Source organism: Orycteropus afer, unplaced genomic scaffold, assembly GCF_000298275.1.
Source record: "Orycteropus afer afer isolate SDZICR_OR568_19922 unplaced genomic scaffold, OryAfe1.0 scaffold00006, whole genome shotgun sequence".
NCBI lineage: Eukaryota > Metazoa > Chordata > Mammalia > Tubulidentata > Orycteropodidae > Orycteropus > Orycteropus afer.
This window is the reverse complement of record NW_006921593.1, coordinates 21867585-21883883: the sequence shown is the minus strand read 5'-3', so window position 1 is coordinate 21883883 and position 16299 is coordinate 21867585. Positions and strand designations below refer to the sequence as shown.

Below are 16299 nucleotides of genomic sequence, written 5' to 3'. Positions count from 1 at the left end.
AAAAGGAGCCACCCCAGCCAGGCTGTGCCTTCAGTAAGGCAGTGGAGGTGTGACTTGAACGAGGGTAGTAAGGATGGTGACTGTCACACCCTCTAGTGAAGGGGTGACTCGACACATCCACCCTAATCCTGCCTCTTTAACATATCAGACAACTCACTCCCAAAGGGACCATAGCTGCAGGCAGAGAGGCCAGGATTCAAAACACGTCCCAGAGTGGTGGCTACTTACATCACAAAGTGGAGAACAGCCACCCCATCCCGGGAATCATGGCCCAGGCAGGGTGACACACATTTTGGAGACATGGCTCAGTCCATAACATTCCACTCTTAGTGCCACCCAAGCATTGTGTGGGAGTCACAGAGACCAGACCCTGGCGAGACGGGCCATATTCAGTAATTCACCGCAGCACGGAATTCTTCTTCAGGCAGGTCTGCCCACCTGAGCCCTTTGGGTGGGGAGATCAAGTTAACTACCTGCCACACAAAGCCAGAGCGTCTTCCCCCTGCAAGTGCTGTTTACGGCTTTGCAAACAAGGGGAGCAGTAGATGAGAGGCGGCAGGAAGGGGACCTCGGCTGGGCTGGGCGAAATCGGAAGGACAATCGATTGCTTCCTGTCTCGGTCTGGGAGCTAATGGGCATTGATGACTCAAATGTCTGATGACTCGAGGGATGAGGCTGCCGTACTGTTGGCCCTTTCTGGTTGTCACCTGGCATGCCACCTGTTCCCCAGAGGCCTGGGCCTCCTGGTGGCTAATGACTGTTCCTTTGACCTTCCGGCCTGATCTGCACTGGTGAACAGCAGCTGCCCATCAGCCAGGGGCCACCGCCAGGCGTGGCTCCCTTGGCTTGCTGGCTGAGCCCCATCTCCTGCCTCCCCTGCCCTGGTCCGGCATGAGCTTCGACCGGGTATCAGGGGTGCTCTCCTGCGTCTCGGTGACAGGGTGCTTCTCGGGAGGCGGTTGCTGCGGCCACCTCTGCCAGCTCCCAGCTCGGCTGCTCTGCGTCTCCCTCTCTGTTCCACGTCTCTGAGGCGGACCAGCACGTGTCAGCCACAGAGCAGCTGCTAGGCCACCCGGAGAATGCAGTCCTGCCTCTACTATGGGCCCAGGTAACCTGCAGCCTGGGCAGGGCCCGGCAGGCAGGAGAGAAGCCTCCAGCCCCTGTTAAAGGAGGCCGGGGCACTGAAGTGGGGTTCAGAAGACGGGTCTGAGGCTCCTCAGCTCATCAACTCGGGCTCACGTGCTGTGCAGGCGAGCTGGGCATGTCTGAGCGCCCAGCCAGGCCGTCTCCCAGGTGTGTCTGAGCTGGACCGTCTGTGGGCTGAGCACAGGTGCACGAGAATCAGGGGGTCGTGCAGAGCCTGCTGGAGGAGGGCAGTGAGCGGAGATGCACGAGGGCCTCTTGGTCCAGCAGCCTCCGGGTGCCCCCGCGTCCATCCACCGAGGGAGGGTGGGAGCTCATCCCCACGGGACCCCGAATCAGCACACAGGTCACCTCGCAGGGAATAAAGTAACAAAAACCCTTGTTCTCAGGTCAGGTCATGTGTGTACATGCATGTGCCTGTGCCTGTGTCGGTGTATGTACATGGGTGTGCACCTGTGTGTGCCTGTGTGCGCCTGTGTGTGCATGTGTGTGCATGTGTGCACACATGTTCTGGTTCCCTAGTGCCGCTCTGACGAGAATAGACCATAAATGGGGTGGGCTTAACAAACACAAGTTTATTCTTACAATTTGGAGGCTTTAAGTCCAAGTTCAAAGTGCCAGGTTCTAGGGGCTGGGTGAAAGCCCCTCAGCCTTGGGCTTCAGCTCTGCCTCCAGCTCCCAGACCACTGAAGCTAGAGGCGTTTCTTCACTCAGACAGCTGCTGGCTGCTGAGGCCTCCAAGTCCAAGGTTGACAAGTAAAAAGGCACAGTCCTGATGTTACCAAATCACAGGGCAGGCCAGTAACTCAAGTCCAATGTAAGTCCCAAGGTCAGCAGAGCATGGCAGGCTGCTGAACAACAACAGAGCTACATGCAGGGTCCCAGTGTGCCATAGGCTAGAGACTATCCCCAAGGCTTCTCCTTATATACAGGAAGCAGACCACATCTCAAAGACAGCTACTCAGCTGCTTGTGGTAGATCTCACCATGGAGCTGATTGCCAGTCTCATCAAGGGAAATAACTACCACCAGCTGCCCAGCCACTCAGCTAGGCCCAGCCAAGTTGACACACAAACATAACTACCACAGCGCCTCTGTGTCCATGTGTATAAATGCCTGTATGCATGTGTGTCTGTGTGTGCTTGAGTGTGTGCATGTGTGTACATAATGCCTTGTATGCACGTGTACGTGTGTGCATGTGTATGTGTGTGACTGTATGCACATGTGTGCATGTGTGTCTATGTGCATCACTGTGTGTGTTCAAGTGCATATGCATGTGTGCCTAGTATGTGAGTGTGTATGTCTTTATGTGAGTGTGTGCATGTGTATGCCTGTGTACATGAGTACATGGACACACATTTGTATGCGTACCTTGTGTCTGTGTGTGCACACGTGTGTGTGTGTGTCTTTGTGTGTGTGCGCATGCATGTACATGCATTTACTTACTTACAAAGTAGAAGCAGTCCCTGCTTCCAACAGAGGTCTCAAACTATCACCCCTTGCTGCCTCATGGGGTCCCCCGATGGGCTGCCCTGAGGCCCTGTTTCTCTGGGGGACTCCACGCTTTCTCACCCCACTCACAATGGGAGAGAGTTGTGCTCTGATCAGACCAGAAGGCTCCCAGGCCCGAGTCAGGCCACCCTCTCCGCCCCCCATGGCCCTGCACAGGCTTGGGTGGTCGATCTTCCTGTGGAAAGCTGGCTCTGGTAACGGAGCATGTAGTTGGCCGCGTCCTCCTGCAACGATCCCAATCCAATCAGCCCCTGACACGCATCCTGGGAGACCTGGCAGTGCCGCCTCCTAGTCGTCTGAACAGGTTTCCTTCTAATAGGAAATTCAATGATCACGGGCCGTACCCGGGCCTGGCTGGAGAGCTGGAGTCAGGGGAGGCCGATAAGGGCAGCACGGGTCCCTGTGGCCATGGGTGGCTTCCTGGGGTCTATCCACTCAGCACTCCAGTGCCACAGGCCTGGCCTACCCTGTGGAAGGAAGGGAGGAGTGGGACGTGGCGGAATTCTTGGGGTGGCAGTCCCATGGGGCCCTCTAAAAGTCTGCTTTGTGGGGGCAGAGGGCAGTGCAGAAATGCCGAGTGACTGAATGAATGAACTAATGAGTGCCCACACTTCTATCCTCCACAGCAGTGCTGTTAAGGTCAGGTCTGGGTCTGCAACCTCAGAGGAGTCAACAGACGGTTCTGGCCCTGGTTCTAGCCAAGGGTGTCCTCAGGGTTGACGTGGTCAGGGGCCCCCTGGGGACAGGGCAGGCAGGCAAAAGACAGACCAGTACCACGCAGGTAAAACAGAGAGAATGAAGGGGAAGATGGGGTACAGGTTGGAGTGCAGTTTTGAGGGGGTGGTCAGGAGCCATCACCGAGGGGAATTTGCCCAGAGACGTGGGAGCGGACAGAGGGTTCCAGGAAAGGGAGCTCCCAGGTAGGAGCAGTAGGTGGGAGGCAGGGTGAGGCCGGGCGGGTGGGGAGCGGGGCAGAAGGGCGTCCACAGTGGCTGCTCAGCCATTGTCAAGGCTGAACTTGCCTCCGGAGATGGGGCTCTGAGCGGGACAGTGCTGTTTCCTGGCAGGCAGTTACGGGGTCCCCTGTGGCTATCCTGGGAACAAACTAGGGTGAAAGTTGGAGACGGGGAGGCCAGTTCGGGGCTGTGATACCCGGACAACAGATGGTGGGGGGATGGACCCAGAGATAAGGTGGTGATGGGCAGGGTGGATGGCCTTGGGAGGGAGAGCCAACAGGAGTGGATATTTGGAGTGAGAGAAAGAGGGGGTCAGATGATCCTCCAGACTTTGGCCTGAGCAAGGTTTGAAGGGTGCAAGGATGAAGGGGCAGCCTTCAACTGCGGTGGGAAACCCTTGGCAATGTTGAGCTTCAACAATCCACAGGGAGTCGGGGAACAGCAGGCCAGAAGTCCAAAACCAAGGGTCATCAGGCCAAGAGGACACCCAAACTTAACTACCATACGTTCACAGAACTCACAAACCATACTTCCTGTTAAATAGTTTATTAGGGGAGTAACTGGGTACAACTCGGGATCTGAAATGACTCGGAAGTAACAGGGGCAAGTCAGGACACAGCTCTTGGTCGGGACAGCTTCTCTCCCTCTGCTGCTGACCCCACTCAGGCCTTGCTCAGGCATCCTGGGTCGGCAAGCCTCACCCCCACCATCACGCACCACTGCCTCTGTCGCTACTGCTGCTAGCGCTGGCTCTCGCTGTCTTCCATGTTACAGCTCCACTCTCCTGAGCAAGGAGGCTCATTGGTACAGGGACCCCAGGTCCAAAGGACGCACACCACTCCCATCTCCTCTCCTCTTGATGGTAGTCAGGTGCCCCTCTGCTCTGGGATTGGCTCCCTGTTAAGCCTAACAGGATGGGAAAACGGACCAATCCCCTTGTTAGAGTTCCATGAACCTAATTTGCATGGTCCCACCCCCACAAGGAAGAGCTCTGGTAGCATAGTGGCTAAGTCACTTGCCTGCTAACCAGACGGCTAGCGATTCAAACCCACCAGCACTCCTCGGAAGGAAGGTTGGGCAATCCTACTTCCGTAGTGATACTGCCTAGGAAAGCCAAGGAGGGGTCGCTATGAGTCGGGGCCGACTCGACGGCACACAACAACAACAACAACAACCCCCACAAGGATACCACGTGCCTTATTTGCATTGTTAGCAAGCCGTCCAGTCCCCTTGCTGGTCCACAAGCACTTCATTTTCATAGTCCAGTTAGTTGGAAGTTTCAAGGACTGTGGCTGGAAGAGCCATGTTAAGTAACAAGAGAACAAGTTCAACCAGAGTGACAAGTGCTTCCGGCCCTAAACTCAGGAAGGGTGCCACCCACTGTGTCATAAAAGACATCCTCATGATGGTCTCACAACTTTGTCCACAATTTTCTAAAGTCACAAAGACAGTGTTTGTGTGGGCGCCCCTTTGTCAGTTCTGTGCAGGGTCTGGGGGTACCAGCTGAGTCTCCTTCATGGCCACGGATGGCCCTCATCTGATTGGAAGCTATGTTTTCACAACAGGTGGACACATCCTCCCTCTGTTCCCCAGTCAGAGTCCCTGGGTAGTGCGAATGGTTAACTCACTCGGCTGCCACCCGAAAGGGGCAGGGTTCACATCCACCCAGTGGTGGCTCAGAAAGGCCCGTGACCAGGCGACAGGAGAGAATGTCGTGCTGGGCTCTCCAAGGTGCTCAGCACGTGTAGACAAGTGATGAATGGTGGGTGTGGGCCCTGCTGTGTCCATCACGCAAGTCAGGACAGAGCCTAGGGCCCCACAGGGCTGTCGTGGTCCTGGGTAGCTCAGGTCACCAGGCCATGGAGTACTTCCACCTTTACCCCAAGCAAGAGCAGAGAAGACCCAGATAAATGGATCACCAACACCCCCATTAGCCTCTAGCCAGCGAGATTTTAACAGTCCAGCCTGTGGTCTTAGGTGCCTTAGTACCAGAGCTGGGAGTCAAAGGAAAGACTATGGGGACCCAATTTGGGGGCCAAAACCAGTTGCCATTGAACCAACCTCGACTCATGGGGACCCCACGTGTGTGAGAGTGGAACTGCACAGTGTAGTGTTTTCAACATGTGATCTGTCAGAAGTAGGTCGTCAGGCCTCTCTGCTGAGGTTCCTCTGGGACTTGAACCTCCGACCTTTGGATCAGCAGCCAAGCACATTAACTATTTGTACCCCTAGGGAGTCTGATTGTCCACCTGTTGTGAATACATGACTTCCAGTCAGATGAGTGCCATCCGCGGCCACCAAGGAGCCTCGGTGTCTTGTTCAAAATGGTGGACCTCAGCCATTGGACGAGGCTGGTTCTGGAGGGCTGGGGTGGGGCCCAGCAAGGCACCTGGGGAAAGCTCGTTAGGGGTGGATGGAACTGCAGGGGCGCTCGGCCCAGAGCCCTGCCTCTTGAGGTGGTAGACACGCAGTCACTCGCTTGTTCCTTGCAGCGCCTTGTTGCGGGTGTGCCCACGGAGGCCGACCTGGAAGAGGCGACCCTGAGGAGAAAGCTGGAGGAGTTGACCAGCAACGTCAGTGACCAAGGCAGCTCGTCTGAGGAAGAGGCGGCTCAGGACTCGGCGGCAGAGTCGGACAGGAGCACCTCCAGCAGGGGACTCCCGGGGGCAACCCCAAAGGTGAGGCCATGACCGCGGTGCCTTGGCAGTACACAAGCAGAGGTGGGGGCAGAGGTCCGTGCAAAGAGTCCCCAGCCCTCCTCACCCCAAGCAGCTGTCCTAGGTGCCAAGTGCTGCTGCAGCTGAGTACAGACAGATCTTACAGACATCGCAGGTTCGATTCCAGACCATCCAACAAAACGAGTGTCTCAGTAATGTGGGTCACACATACTGTTTGGTTTCCCAGTAGCCTCTCAAGTGTATAATTGCACTATGAGAAAGTGTGAAATATTGTGAGAATGACCAAATGGGACACAGAGACGCAAAGGGAGCACACGCTGTTGGGAAAATGGAGCCGATAGACTTGCCGGAGGCAGGGCTACCACAACCTTCAATTTGTAAAATACGAAGTGTCCACAAAGCACCATAAAGTGAAGCACAATGAAACTAGGCCTGTGGGTCCCACCAGGGGTGCTTTAAAGAGCAGGAGGCACTGATGGGGTCCTGGGGCCTGGTGTCCACAGCAGGGTCTCGGCTGTGTGCACGCCTTCCTCATCAGCAGCCCCCAGGGCTCCTGGGTTCCTTGGCGATCCTCTCATGGCATCTGTCTGCCAGCCTCTGCTCTCATCTGCTCTTGTTCTCATTCTGTAGGGATTGCATTTAGAACCCAGCCCCTGCTGATGCTTAAAGAAAACCCTCTTTAAAACACAGTCACATCCCCGATACAGGGGTTAGCACTCTAACACACATCTGGGGACACAGTCAACCCATGACAGCAGCCAAGCCCACTACTGCTGGCTGGCGGCACTGAGGGCTCACGGAGAGAGCGACACAGAGCGACTGGCCCCGGACCGGGCGGCTGGCTGGCAGCTCTAGCAGCTGTGGGATAAGAGTGCATCAGGCACCTGACGTGGTGAGAATCCTGCAGCTCCTTAAGCTGGTGGTCAGGTGTGGCCCTTCCCGTTCCCAGGTGTGCACAACTGCAGGACTGACAGACAGATGGGAGGCAGAGCTTCCGGGCCCCCAGGGCCACGTCCCGCCTGTCAGAAGCACAGATGAGGAACTATCGGAGCTGGAGGACAGAGTGGCCATGACAGCCTCTGAAGTCCAACAGGCGGAGAGTGAGGTACGCCCATGGGTAGGCGGAGCTTGTTGTGATGCAAAGATGGATAATGAGGGTGTGGCAGGCATGACACCACGAACAAGCCGCTGAGACCCCCTTCCACATCAGCTCCGTGTGCTGATGTTCACGAAGGCAGAGAATGAGTCTAGGGGTTTCTTTGGGCACCTTCCCCCACCACCCTAGAATAGCCCCCCACCCTTTATTCCAGTTTGACTTGGTGAGGGCAGCCAGGGCTCTCCACCATGAAGAAAGGGGCTGAGTGCTTACCACTCCCTGTCCCATGCAAAGCAGCCCAGAAGCATCCAGAATTTAGGGCACCCAGGATTCAGGACAGGACGCTGACCCCAAAGATCACCCTGTGAGCCCAAGCTGTGGATGGGTGGTTGAGTTTGGGTGCAGGACGTGCCAGTGGTGTAGAAAGGCCAAAGGACGGAGCCAAAGCATCCAGGTCCCCAGGGACAGCTGAGAAGGTTGGAGAGGCACCAAGAGGAGAGTGGTGGCCTCAGAGCTCAGTGTCCCACCCCTTCTCTCACTTTCTTCTCATCAGCGAGTGCTCATCCCTCTGCATGAAAGGGCCACCTCCCCCCGAGCTGTTCATGTCAGGAGGGTGAGCCCGGCAGAGGACATTCATCCTCTGTCTGTCCTGCACTCGCAAGTCCCTGCTAGATGCCTAGAAGGTGGCGGGAGATTGCAGGACACGGCAGGCACAGAGGTGAACATCTTGGCCAGAGCACCACCTGCATGGAGCCCGCCTTGTGCTGCAGAGACAGACACAAACAGCCAACACCACTCCGTTCACGAGCAGGGCTATGAAGCATTACACAGCCCACAGAGCACTGGATAAGTGGGTAAAGAGCAGTAGTGGGAGAAGAAGCTGCAATGGGGCGCCTAGGAGAGAGGAGTCTGGGCCAGAGGACAGCATACGCAAAGATCTCAGGCTGGCATCCAGCTTGCTGTGTCACGGGTCCCAGCGGAACCCTGAGACTGGGGCAGAGGCTGACGGGAGAGCAAAGGCAGGCCCAGTAAGTGGGCAGATCACAGAGGGCCCTGAGGGCCAGGGAGGACTGTCGGGAGCTATTGGAGGGATCTGAACCAAGAGGGATGGGCCTGGTTTCTGCGTTCCCAACCTTTCCTCTGCCACTGTTTGGGGAGGAGGGCCAGAATGGTGCCAGTGGGGGTGGGGCAGAGTGCCTGCAGCCAGGTATGACTTGAAATTGTGTCAGGAAAGCCAAGCTCAGCCAGCCTCCATTGGAACCTTTGACCCATAAGGAGGGCTCTGCCCAGCAAGACCTGGCCCTGTGTCACTGCCCCTCCTTCAGTCCCTGACAGGACCTGGACCTCCTGATACACCTCTAGAAAATGTACAGATCCCCTTTCTCCTAACACCTGGGGGCGGCTGGCAAGGAGCACCCCACCTGCTCCTCAGCAACCACAGAAGATGAACGGGACCACCAGAAGGAGCCTCAGCTCGGGCCACCCATCATAAGAGGAAACATACGTAAAATTGGCTCCATAAAGGAATCAGGGGCAGCTGCTCTCTCCATCCTATATGAGTGCCATCTGTCTGTCTGTCTGTCTTCTCTCAGGTTTCCGACATTGAGTCCAGGATTGCGGCCCTGCAGGCTGCGGGGCTCACAGTGAAGCCCTCTGAAAAGCCCCGGAAGAAGTCCAACATCCCAGTGAGTGGAGGAGCAGGGAGGTCCCTGGGGGTGCGGGTGCCCAGAGATCTCCCAGGAGCCCAGGGCCACCACTGTGGGCTGAGACCAGGAGCGCTGGGCCAGCCACCTCCCTTTGCCTTGAGCAGTCAGTCTTTGTTTCCTAAGAGCCAGTTGTTAGCCCACGTCACACTGTGATTCTTCTTGGTTTGCCACCTGTCACTGTTTCTAACTGAGGATGACTCTTGGTGAGGGAACCTTCAGCCCCACTATGAGAGTCTGGAACACACACAGTTGAAAGTCCTAAGGGGAAAAACTAAGTGCCAAGATCTTATGTCAGAAGACGTAATAAAATACCATTTTAAGATGGTGTGACTAGAATAAGGAGCCTTCGTGGTGCAGTGCTCAAAGCTCTTGGCTTCTAATCAAAACGTTGGTAGTTTGAACCCACCAGCCACCCTATGGGGGAAAGATGAGGCAGTCTACATCATTAAAGATCGGACACTCAATGGGGTGGTTCCACTCTGTCCTGTTGGGGTGCTATGAGTCAGAATTGACTCGATGGCAAAGAGTGACTAGAATAGATGGGTGGAGCCTAGGGGCACACCCCCACACTCCCTAGGATCAGAAATTCTTCTCTCCTGACTCCAGTCTCAGCAAAACCACACAGGTGAGAATAAAAGGGGCTCTTAGCAGAGTCTGAGGCAGGGTGTGTAAATAAAATACAGAATACCTGCTAAGTCCAAGTTTCAGACAAACAAGGAAGAACTTTCCAGTGTAAGTATACCCCATGCAACATTTGGGACATACTTACACTTAAAAAGAACATCCATTCTTTGTCTGTAGTGAGTGGTATTTTGTATTTTCGTTGCTACATCTGGCCCCCCCAGTCTGAGGGCGCTAGAGTAATGTGGGAGAGGGAGGGCTGGCATGCTAGCCCAACACCTTTGACCAAGAATTTGAAGAAAACAGCCAAGCCTTCTTCTTTGTCCTCCAGATATTCCTTCCTCGACTTGCTGGGAAATCTAGCCAGAGCCCCAAGGATCCAAATCCAGACGCTTCAAGTGAGGTCAAGGTAGGTATCACTCTGTCCAAACTCGAGACATTGGACAAAGAACAAAAGATGGGCACAAGTTGGCAGAAGAATGACAAGTCCTTGGGCAGCTACAGCCCCTGGCGTGGGGCCCTCAGGTGCACAGACTTCAGCGCCGTCAGCTCCTGAGGGCCACACACTGACCCGGGCTCCTGTGGAGGGGAAGTCCCGGGGAATCTGATGAACGGGAAGCGGGGCACAAAGGGAAGGAAGCAGGATCTGATGCCAAACAGAGTCCCACGGAGGCAAACCTTGGCTCCATCCTCCCAGAGAGCTCTCAAGACTTCAGTTAACTCCAGTCATGCTAGGTTGGGTGAGGGCTGGTCCATTCACTCCTCTGCCTGTGCCTTGATGCTGCACGCACACATTCCTGGTCACTCCCGACCCTCCCTGCACGGGCACAGCCTGGGGACAGTCCACCTGAGATGCAGGGCTGGACACAGAGCTGGACCGTTGACTCCTCTGCCCGCATCCACAGTGCAGGACAGCACACATTTGCAATCACTCCTGACCCTCCCTGCACAGGCATGACCTGGAGACAGCCCACCTGAGACACAGGTGCTAGCTGCTGGGACAGACACTCCCAGGAGCCCAGGAGCACAAAAACAGCAAAGGGCTGTGGGGGTATGGGTGACCCTCCAGCCCAATGACAGGAAGATGGCAGGTAATTAATGGGGAGACAGAGCACCCTGGAAGGGTGCACCATTGAGGCCACCTGAGTTTAGGTATGACTAGGGGTTGCCAATGCCTGTCACCCCAGAAGGAGCCAGGTCCTTCCTGAAGGCTAGGGGCGGTCAAAGTTCTTGTTCAGGGTCACACAGATCCTAAGCAACAAAGAGGTCTCAGCTCCAGCCCCCTGATCCCGACACGCCCTGCCCTTCACTAGGCAATGGTGTACCCCAAAACCAACCAGAAAAATTCCAGAAATCCAGACATTAGATAGCATTTCTCAGGGAACTAAGTCGTTTTATCTCTCTTTCTTCACCCCAGAAAAGGCAAAAACAGAGAATGAATTTCCTAATCATTCTATTATCCGATTTCTTAATTAGCAAGAAAATGAGTCTCAGCTCACACTGTGTGCGGGAAGAAAGGATGTGGGATGAGTGCCAACTAGTTCCCCACTATCCCTGTGAAGAGGGTCACTGGCCCATTTTCCAGGCGAGGAGACTGAGGTTCAGAGAGGATATGTAGGTTGCCTGTGTCACCCAGTGGCAAGTGGTAGAGCTGGATTTGAACCCAGGTCTGTGGAGCTGAGATCTGGACTCTTTCCGCTATACCCCCAAAGTTGACCATTGTCCAGAAGCAATGCCTTGCTCTCTCTCTGCAGAACTTTGGTGCGTCATGTATTGATAACATGCGTTTCAACATGGTCAAGGGTTCAAATGTGGCCACAGAGCAGAAGGCAGTTGACCTCACTGAGTTAGAACATGAGAGAAAGAGAGACGTCCCGTTAGCCCTCAATGATCCTAAAATCCGCATGTTTGGTGAAGCCCCGTCCTCTTTCTTCCAGGTCATGGCTGTGCCCTACCTTCTGAAGAGGAAGTTTCATTACTCCCCTAAAAGTCCAGGTAATAGCCACTATCTCCCCCGTGCCCAGGTCTGGAACAGGAGCTCGGGGGAGTGGCCATTTCTCCAGACCATGGGACACCCCATCTCATGCCCAGACACCCCTGGTGCTGCCTGGACACCCTCAGTGAGCTGGTTTCTAGGGAGCGGGGATTTGCTGCTCGAAGCAAACAAAGGTGCTGCTGTTATTGCTTGCAGTGTTTCGTGACATAAATTGTCCTAAAATGGTAGTTTTCATCCTTCATACACAAAGTGGGGAATGTATCTTAGCCTTCCTGGATGCTGCGGTGAGGCCCCTGGTGTGAGAATGGTGAAGGTCGGCAGTTCAAACCCACCCAGGGATAGCAGTAAAGATGGCCTCTGAGAACACCCACCAGAGATCAGTTCTGCTTTGCAATGTGAGGTCACCATGAGGCATCAACACCACGGTGCTGGGGCTGGTTCTTGATGTCTCTGTGGGGACAAGGAAGGGGACTTTGTCCTGGGTGGATGTGGTCCTATGTCTGCACAGCCCACTGCCGAGGCTGCAGGTCCTTTGTGTCCTGGTCACCCATCCCATCCCTGTCCTGGCAGCCCGACACGGTCACGAGAGGGGAGCTACCCTTTCCCGGCTCGCGCTCTGTCCCCTCTGCCTTTGGCCTTCTTTCAGGCCCTATGTGATTGTCATGTCTGTCACCCTGCGTCTGAGCATTGTCCCTGTCATACAGTCCTTCAAACTCCACCAGAGTGGCAATTCTACAGGTCCCTGCCATGCCCCGCCTCTGCTCACACACAGTCGCTGGCTCCCACCTGCCGCCACATTGAGTCAGAGATCTTAGCCCAGACTCCCTGCCCCTCGCCCTCAGCCCGCACACTGGCCCCCAGCCCAGCCCTGCCTTGCCTCTGCGGATGCACTTGTCTGCACTGGATGGCATGCTCTTCCCAACCACACATCGACGTCAGAGTCCTCTACACAAAGTCAAAGCAGCATCTCTGGACCTTCTGCCCAGCGTGCCCGCTTCTCCCATCTCTGCCACGGGGTTCCCAGCTCATGTTTGGTCGATCCACAGCAGAGCTGGGGCCGGGGCCTCTGTGGGGAATCCCTGTCCAGAGCCACCTGCAGAAGTTGGGCAGCAAGACGCCGTGCTGGGTGCTGCCAGCAGGGCTCCTGGGGAACCACGTGCTGACCCTGAAGGCTTGTCCCAGGGGCCTCATGGGCTAGAACCCCCCAGGAGGGCATGTGCACAGCAGGACACTGGGGCTGGTCCCTGAGCCCTCTTCATGGCCCTGCAGTGGTGCCATGGCGAGACCTTGTCCAGTCCTCAGCCTCCGGTGGTCAGTCCGCGGCCAGGAGACCACCACCAGACCCTGCAGCTCATGGCATTTCAGAGTCTCAGGAGCACAGCTGAGACTTCTGACCTTCATGTCCCCGTTCCAGTCCCTGCAGAGTGTGACCAAGGTCAACCCACACAAGCAGGTTCAGGGTCTTGAAGGACCACATGTGTCCTCGCTGTTGAGGAGCTGTGATGGCCTCGGTTACAAATCCTTCAGCAGAGGGTCGTCCTGGGGCAGGGACATAGAGTGAGGCCAGGCAAAACTTACCCTGCCCAGAAAGTGGGGTATGTAAGCCAGCTTGAGGGGAAAAAATGAGATTTGTAGCATCTGCCCATTTCCATGGTGTAAATGCTCCCAAGCTGCCCGTGAGACTTCAGTGAACACAAGCTGGGGAGAGCTGTGCACAGCCAGCTCACACGCCCTGTGAGCCGCTCCAGACATACCTCAAACCATGCGCCAGGCGGGGTCCCAGCATATCAGCTCGCATGCCCCATGAGCCACTCCAGCCACCCCTACATGGAGCACATACCTTGTACATGCCACATGCCAGGTGGGGTCCCAGCATGAGGCACACAAAGGTGGTGAAAGGCTGGCATCTGCCCCCATGGGAGTCTGCTCACTCGTGGGTATGAGCATGAGCAGTTAACTAGGGTTTGTGGCCCAGTGCCCCCCACTGTAAAGCCATGGACCCTAGGACAGGTCCTGGGTTCTGAGGGTCTAAAGTCCAAGGCCCTTCTACCCCATTATCACATCACAGGATTAATGGGAAAGTAGGGGATACACCCATCACTAAGTAATAAAGCTATTCAAAGTGTCAAAAAGCAAACTGGCTACACAGTGGGTTCAGCCATCGCAATGGCTGTCAGGCTGGCGCAGGACGGGCAGTGATTTGTTCTGTGGGACGTGGGGTTGCTATGAGGCAGGACTGACTTAATGACACCTAACAGAGCTCTGGTGACATAGTGCCTAAGGCACTTGACTGCTACCCAAAAGACTGGAGGTTCAAACCCCCAGCCACTCCTCGGAAGGAAGGTGGGGCAATCTACTTCCATAGTGATACCGCCTCAGAAACCCAAGGAGGTGTCGCTATGGTCAAGGCTGACTCGACGGCACATGACAGCAACAACAACAACAACAACAAGGTGACAAAGTGCTGTGCTGCTTTGTCATCAAGGGCCCACAGAGAGGCAGGACAATGAACAAGGCAGGCCGAGGAAGAGTTGATGCATTTGAGCTGCGGTGCTGGTGAAGAATCCTGAAGTCCCATGGGCCGCCAGAGGAACGAGCAAACCTGTCCTGCAGGAAGCGCAGCCGGAGTGCTCCTTGGAAGCGAGGATGGCCAGCTTTGTCTCCCGCACTCTGGTCACGTTGCCAGAAGGGACCACTCCCTGCAGGCCATCATTGGTGAGGCGGACGTCAGCAAAAAAGGGAAGACTCTCAATGAGGCGGACTGGCACGGTGACTGCAGCAATGGAGCAAGCAAGGCAGCGAGCGCGCGGCCGGCGCGGGACCAGGCAGGGCTTCGCTCTGTTGTAGGGTTAGGGTGGTCTCTAGGAGACGGTGCCAACTCGACAGCACCTAACAACAGCAGCAACAGCCGAAGCAAAAGAGAAAGAACGGACTGAACCATTTGTTTCCAAAGCCGCTAAAATGCAAATGCTTCGTTAAAAGAATTTTCACGCCGCAACAGCTGGGGAGACGTTGATTTTTGTGCTGCTTTTCAACCTTTCGGAGGTGAAGGCCGCTCTTCAGGGTGAGCTTGTGCCAATGAAGGCCCTCTGTTTTCCCTCAGGCAGCGACGAGGACGCCTTTGACCGGCAGTCAGCGTACCGCGGGTCCCTGACACAGAGGAACCCCGGCGGCAGGAGGGGCAGACCCGACCACATCTTTGCGGTAATGCTTTTATCTTGTTTCTTGAAGAGGCTTGAGAATTCTGTGACCTGTAAGATTTCCATATTTATATGAAAATATTGGGATAAACCAACAAGAATGAAAACCAGGGACCCCAACAAAAGGTGAAGTGAAACCTGCAAAAGGTTTCAAGGAACCAGAGTGTGTGGCAGCGGAGCACGACAGACGGGGACAGCAGGCGGGGCTTGCAGAAGGGCCTTGCTGGCCCTGGGGTGGTCCCAGCTCCGGGAAATGTGACAGTCCCTGAGACCACGAGCACACTCTCCCCGGAACCCCAGTGGCCCCCTCCCCCATGCTATAAAGGTTGTCCGGCTGAATCCCATTGAGGACAGTCCCCTGACTTCTTGGGAGGGGGCTCACTGAAGACCCCAGGAAACAGGAGTGCTCAGCCGGGTCGTAGCTGTGTGAACACTCTCATGTGTCTATCAGTGTGCACACTCACGTGTATGTATCTGTGTGTATGTGTGTGTGCACATGTGTGAGTGTATCAGTGTGCAAACTCACATGTGTGTATCTCTGTGTATGTGTGTGCACACATGTGAGTGTATCAGTGTCACATTCACATGCAGGTACCCATGTGCACACTCGTGTGTATCTATGTATGTGTGTCTGTGGGCATACACGTGCATGTATATGTATGTGCACACCACGTGTGTGCGTATCTGTGTTCACGCCTGTGTGCATGCCAGTCTATGCAGTTACATGTGCATGTGTTTGTCCATAGAAGCCCGTGATGGCCCACCGGTCCTAAAGGGGAGACTCCCCGGGAACAAGAGGAAACAACAAAGGAGCCCCACACTCCCTCCCTCCGTGCGCTCCGCATTTTTTGTCCTAAAACAAGTCACGCCACCACGACGCACCGCCCTCCACCATGAGATAGCCTCACTGCTCAGAGCTCCGACCACTGCACCCCCTCACGGCTCCAGGGCCCCTCCTGCCCACACTTCATCTGTGACAAGAGACCAGCACGGGTTTTTTCTTCCGGGACAGTGAAAATGCTTAAAGGGCACACAGCAGACCTCCAGCAGGGTGACCTTAACCTCTGCTGTCTGGCTTTGCTGGCGGTCATGAACGGAACTGCAAGGACAATTGAGTCACGGCTCCAGCCCCAGGTCTCTCCTTGACCACGTCAGCTCGAGTACAGGAGCGGGGACCTCTGTGAGGGTGTCCTTGACCACGTTTACCCGGGCACGGGCGGGGGTGGGGATCTCTGAGTGGTTGTCGTCAGAGAGAGTAAGTGGACTGAAACGGACAGCTAAATAACAAGGGAGGACAATGTCCCCCTCCCCCTACACACACGTGTTCTGCAAGCTCACCTGCAGCTCCGGGGCCAGGAGAAACCATGCCGTGGGAGGCGGCGGGCCCTGGCG

At 55.6% G+C, this 16299-nt stretch overlaps 1 protein-coding gene across 1 annotated transcript in view; it reads left to right on the top strand.

The window, feature by feature from the left end:
* Positions 1 to 15680, top strand: part of MLPH (melanophilin) — a 36469-nt gene extending 20789 nt beyond the window's left edge. The window contains exons 5-12 of the mRNA XM_007943620.1: positions 941 to 1108; positions 6103 to 6288; positions 7238 to 7393; positions 8977 to 9069; positions 10043 to 10120; positions 11649 to 11706; positions 14811 to 14911; positions 15654 to 15680. Coding sequence (XP_007941811.1) covers positions 941 to 1108; positions 6103 to 6288; positions 7238 to 7393; positions 8977 to 9069; positions 10043 to 10120; positions 11649 to 11706; positions 14811 to 14911; positions 15654 to 15680 — 867 coding nt within the window. The remainder of the gene's footprint in view (positions 1 to 940; positions 1109 to 6102; positions 6289 to 7237; positions 7394 to 8976; positions 9070 to 10042; positions 10121 to 11648; positions 11707 to 14810; positions 14912 to 15653) is intronic.
* Positions 15681 to 16299: the final 619 nt, after the last annotated feature.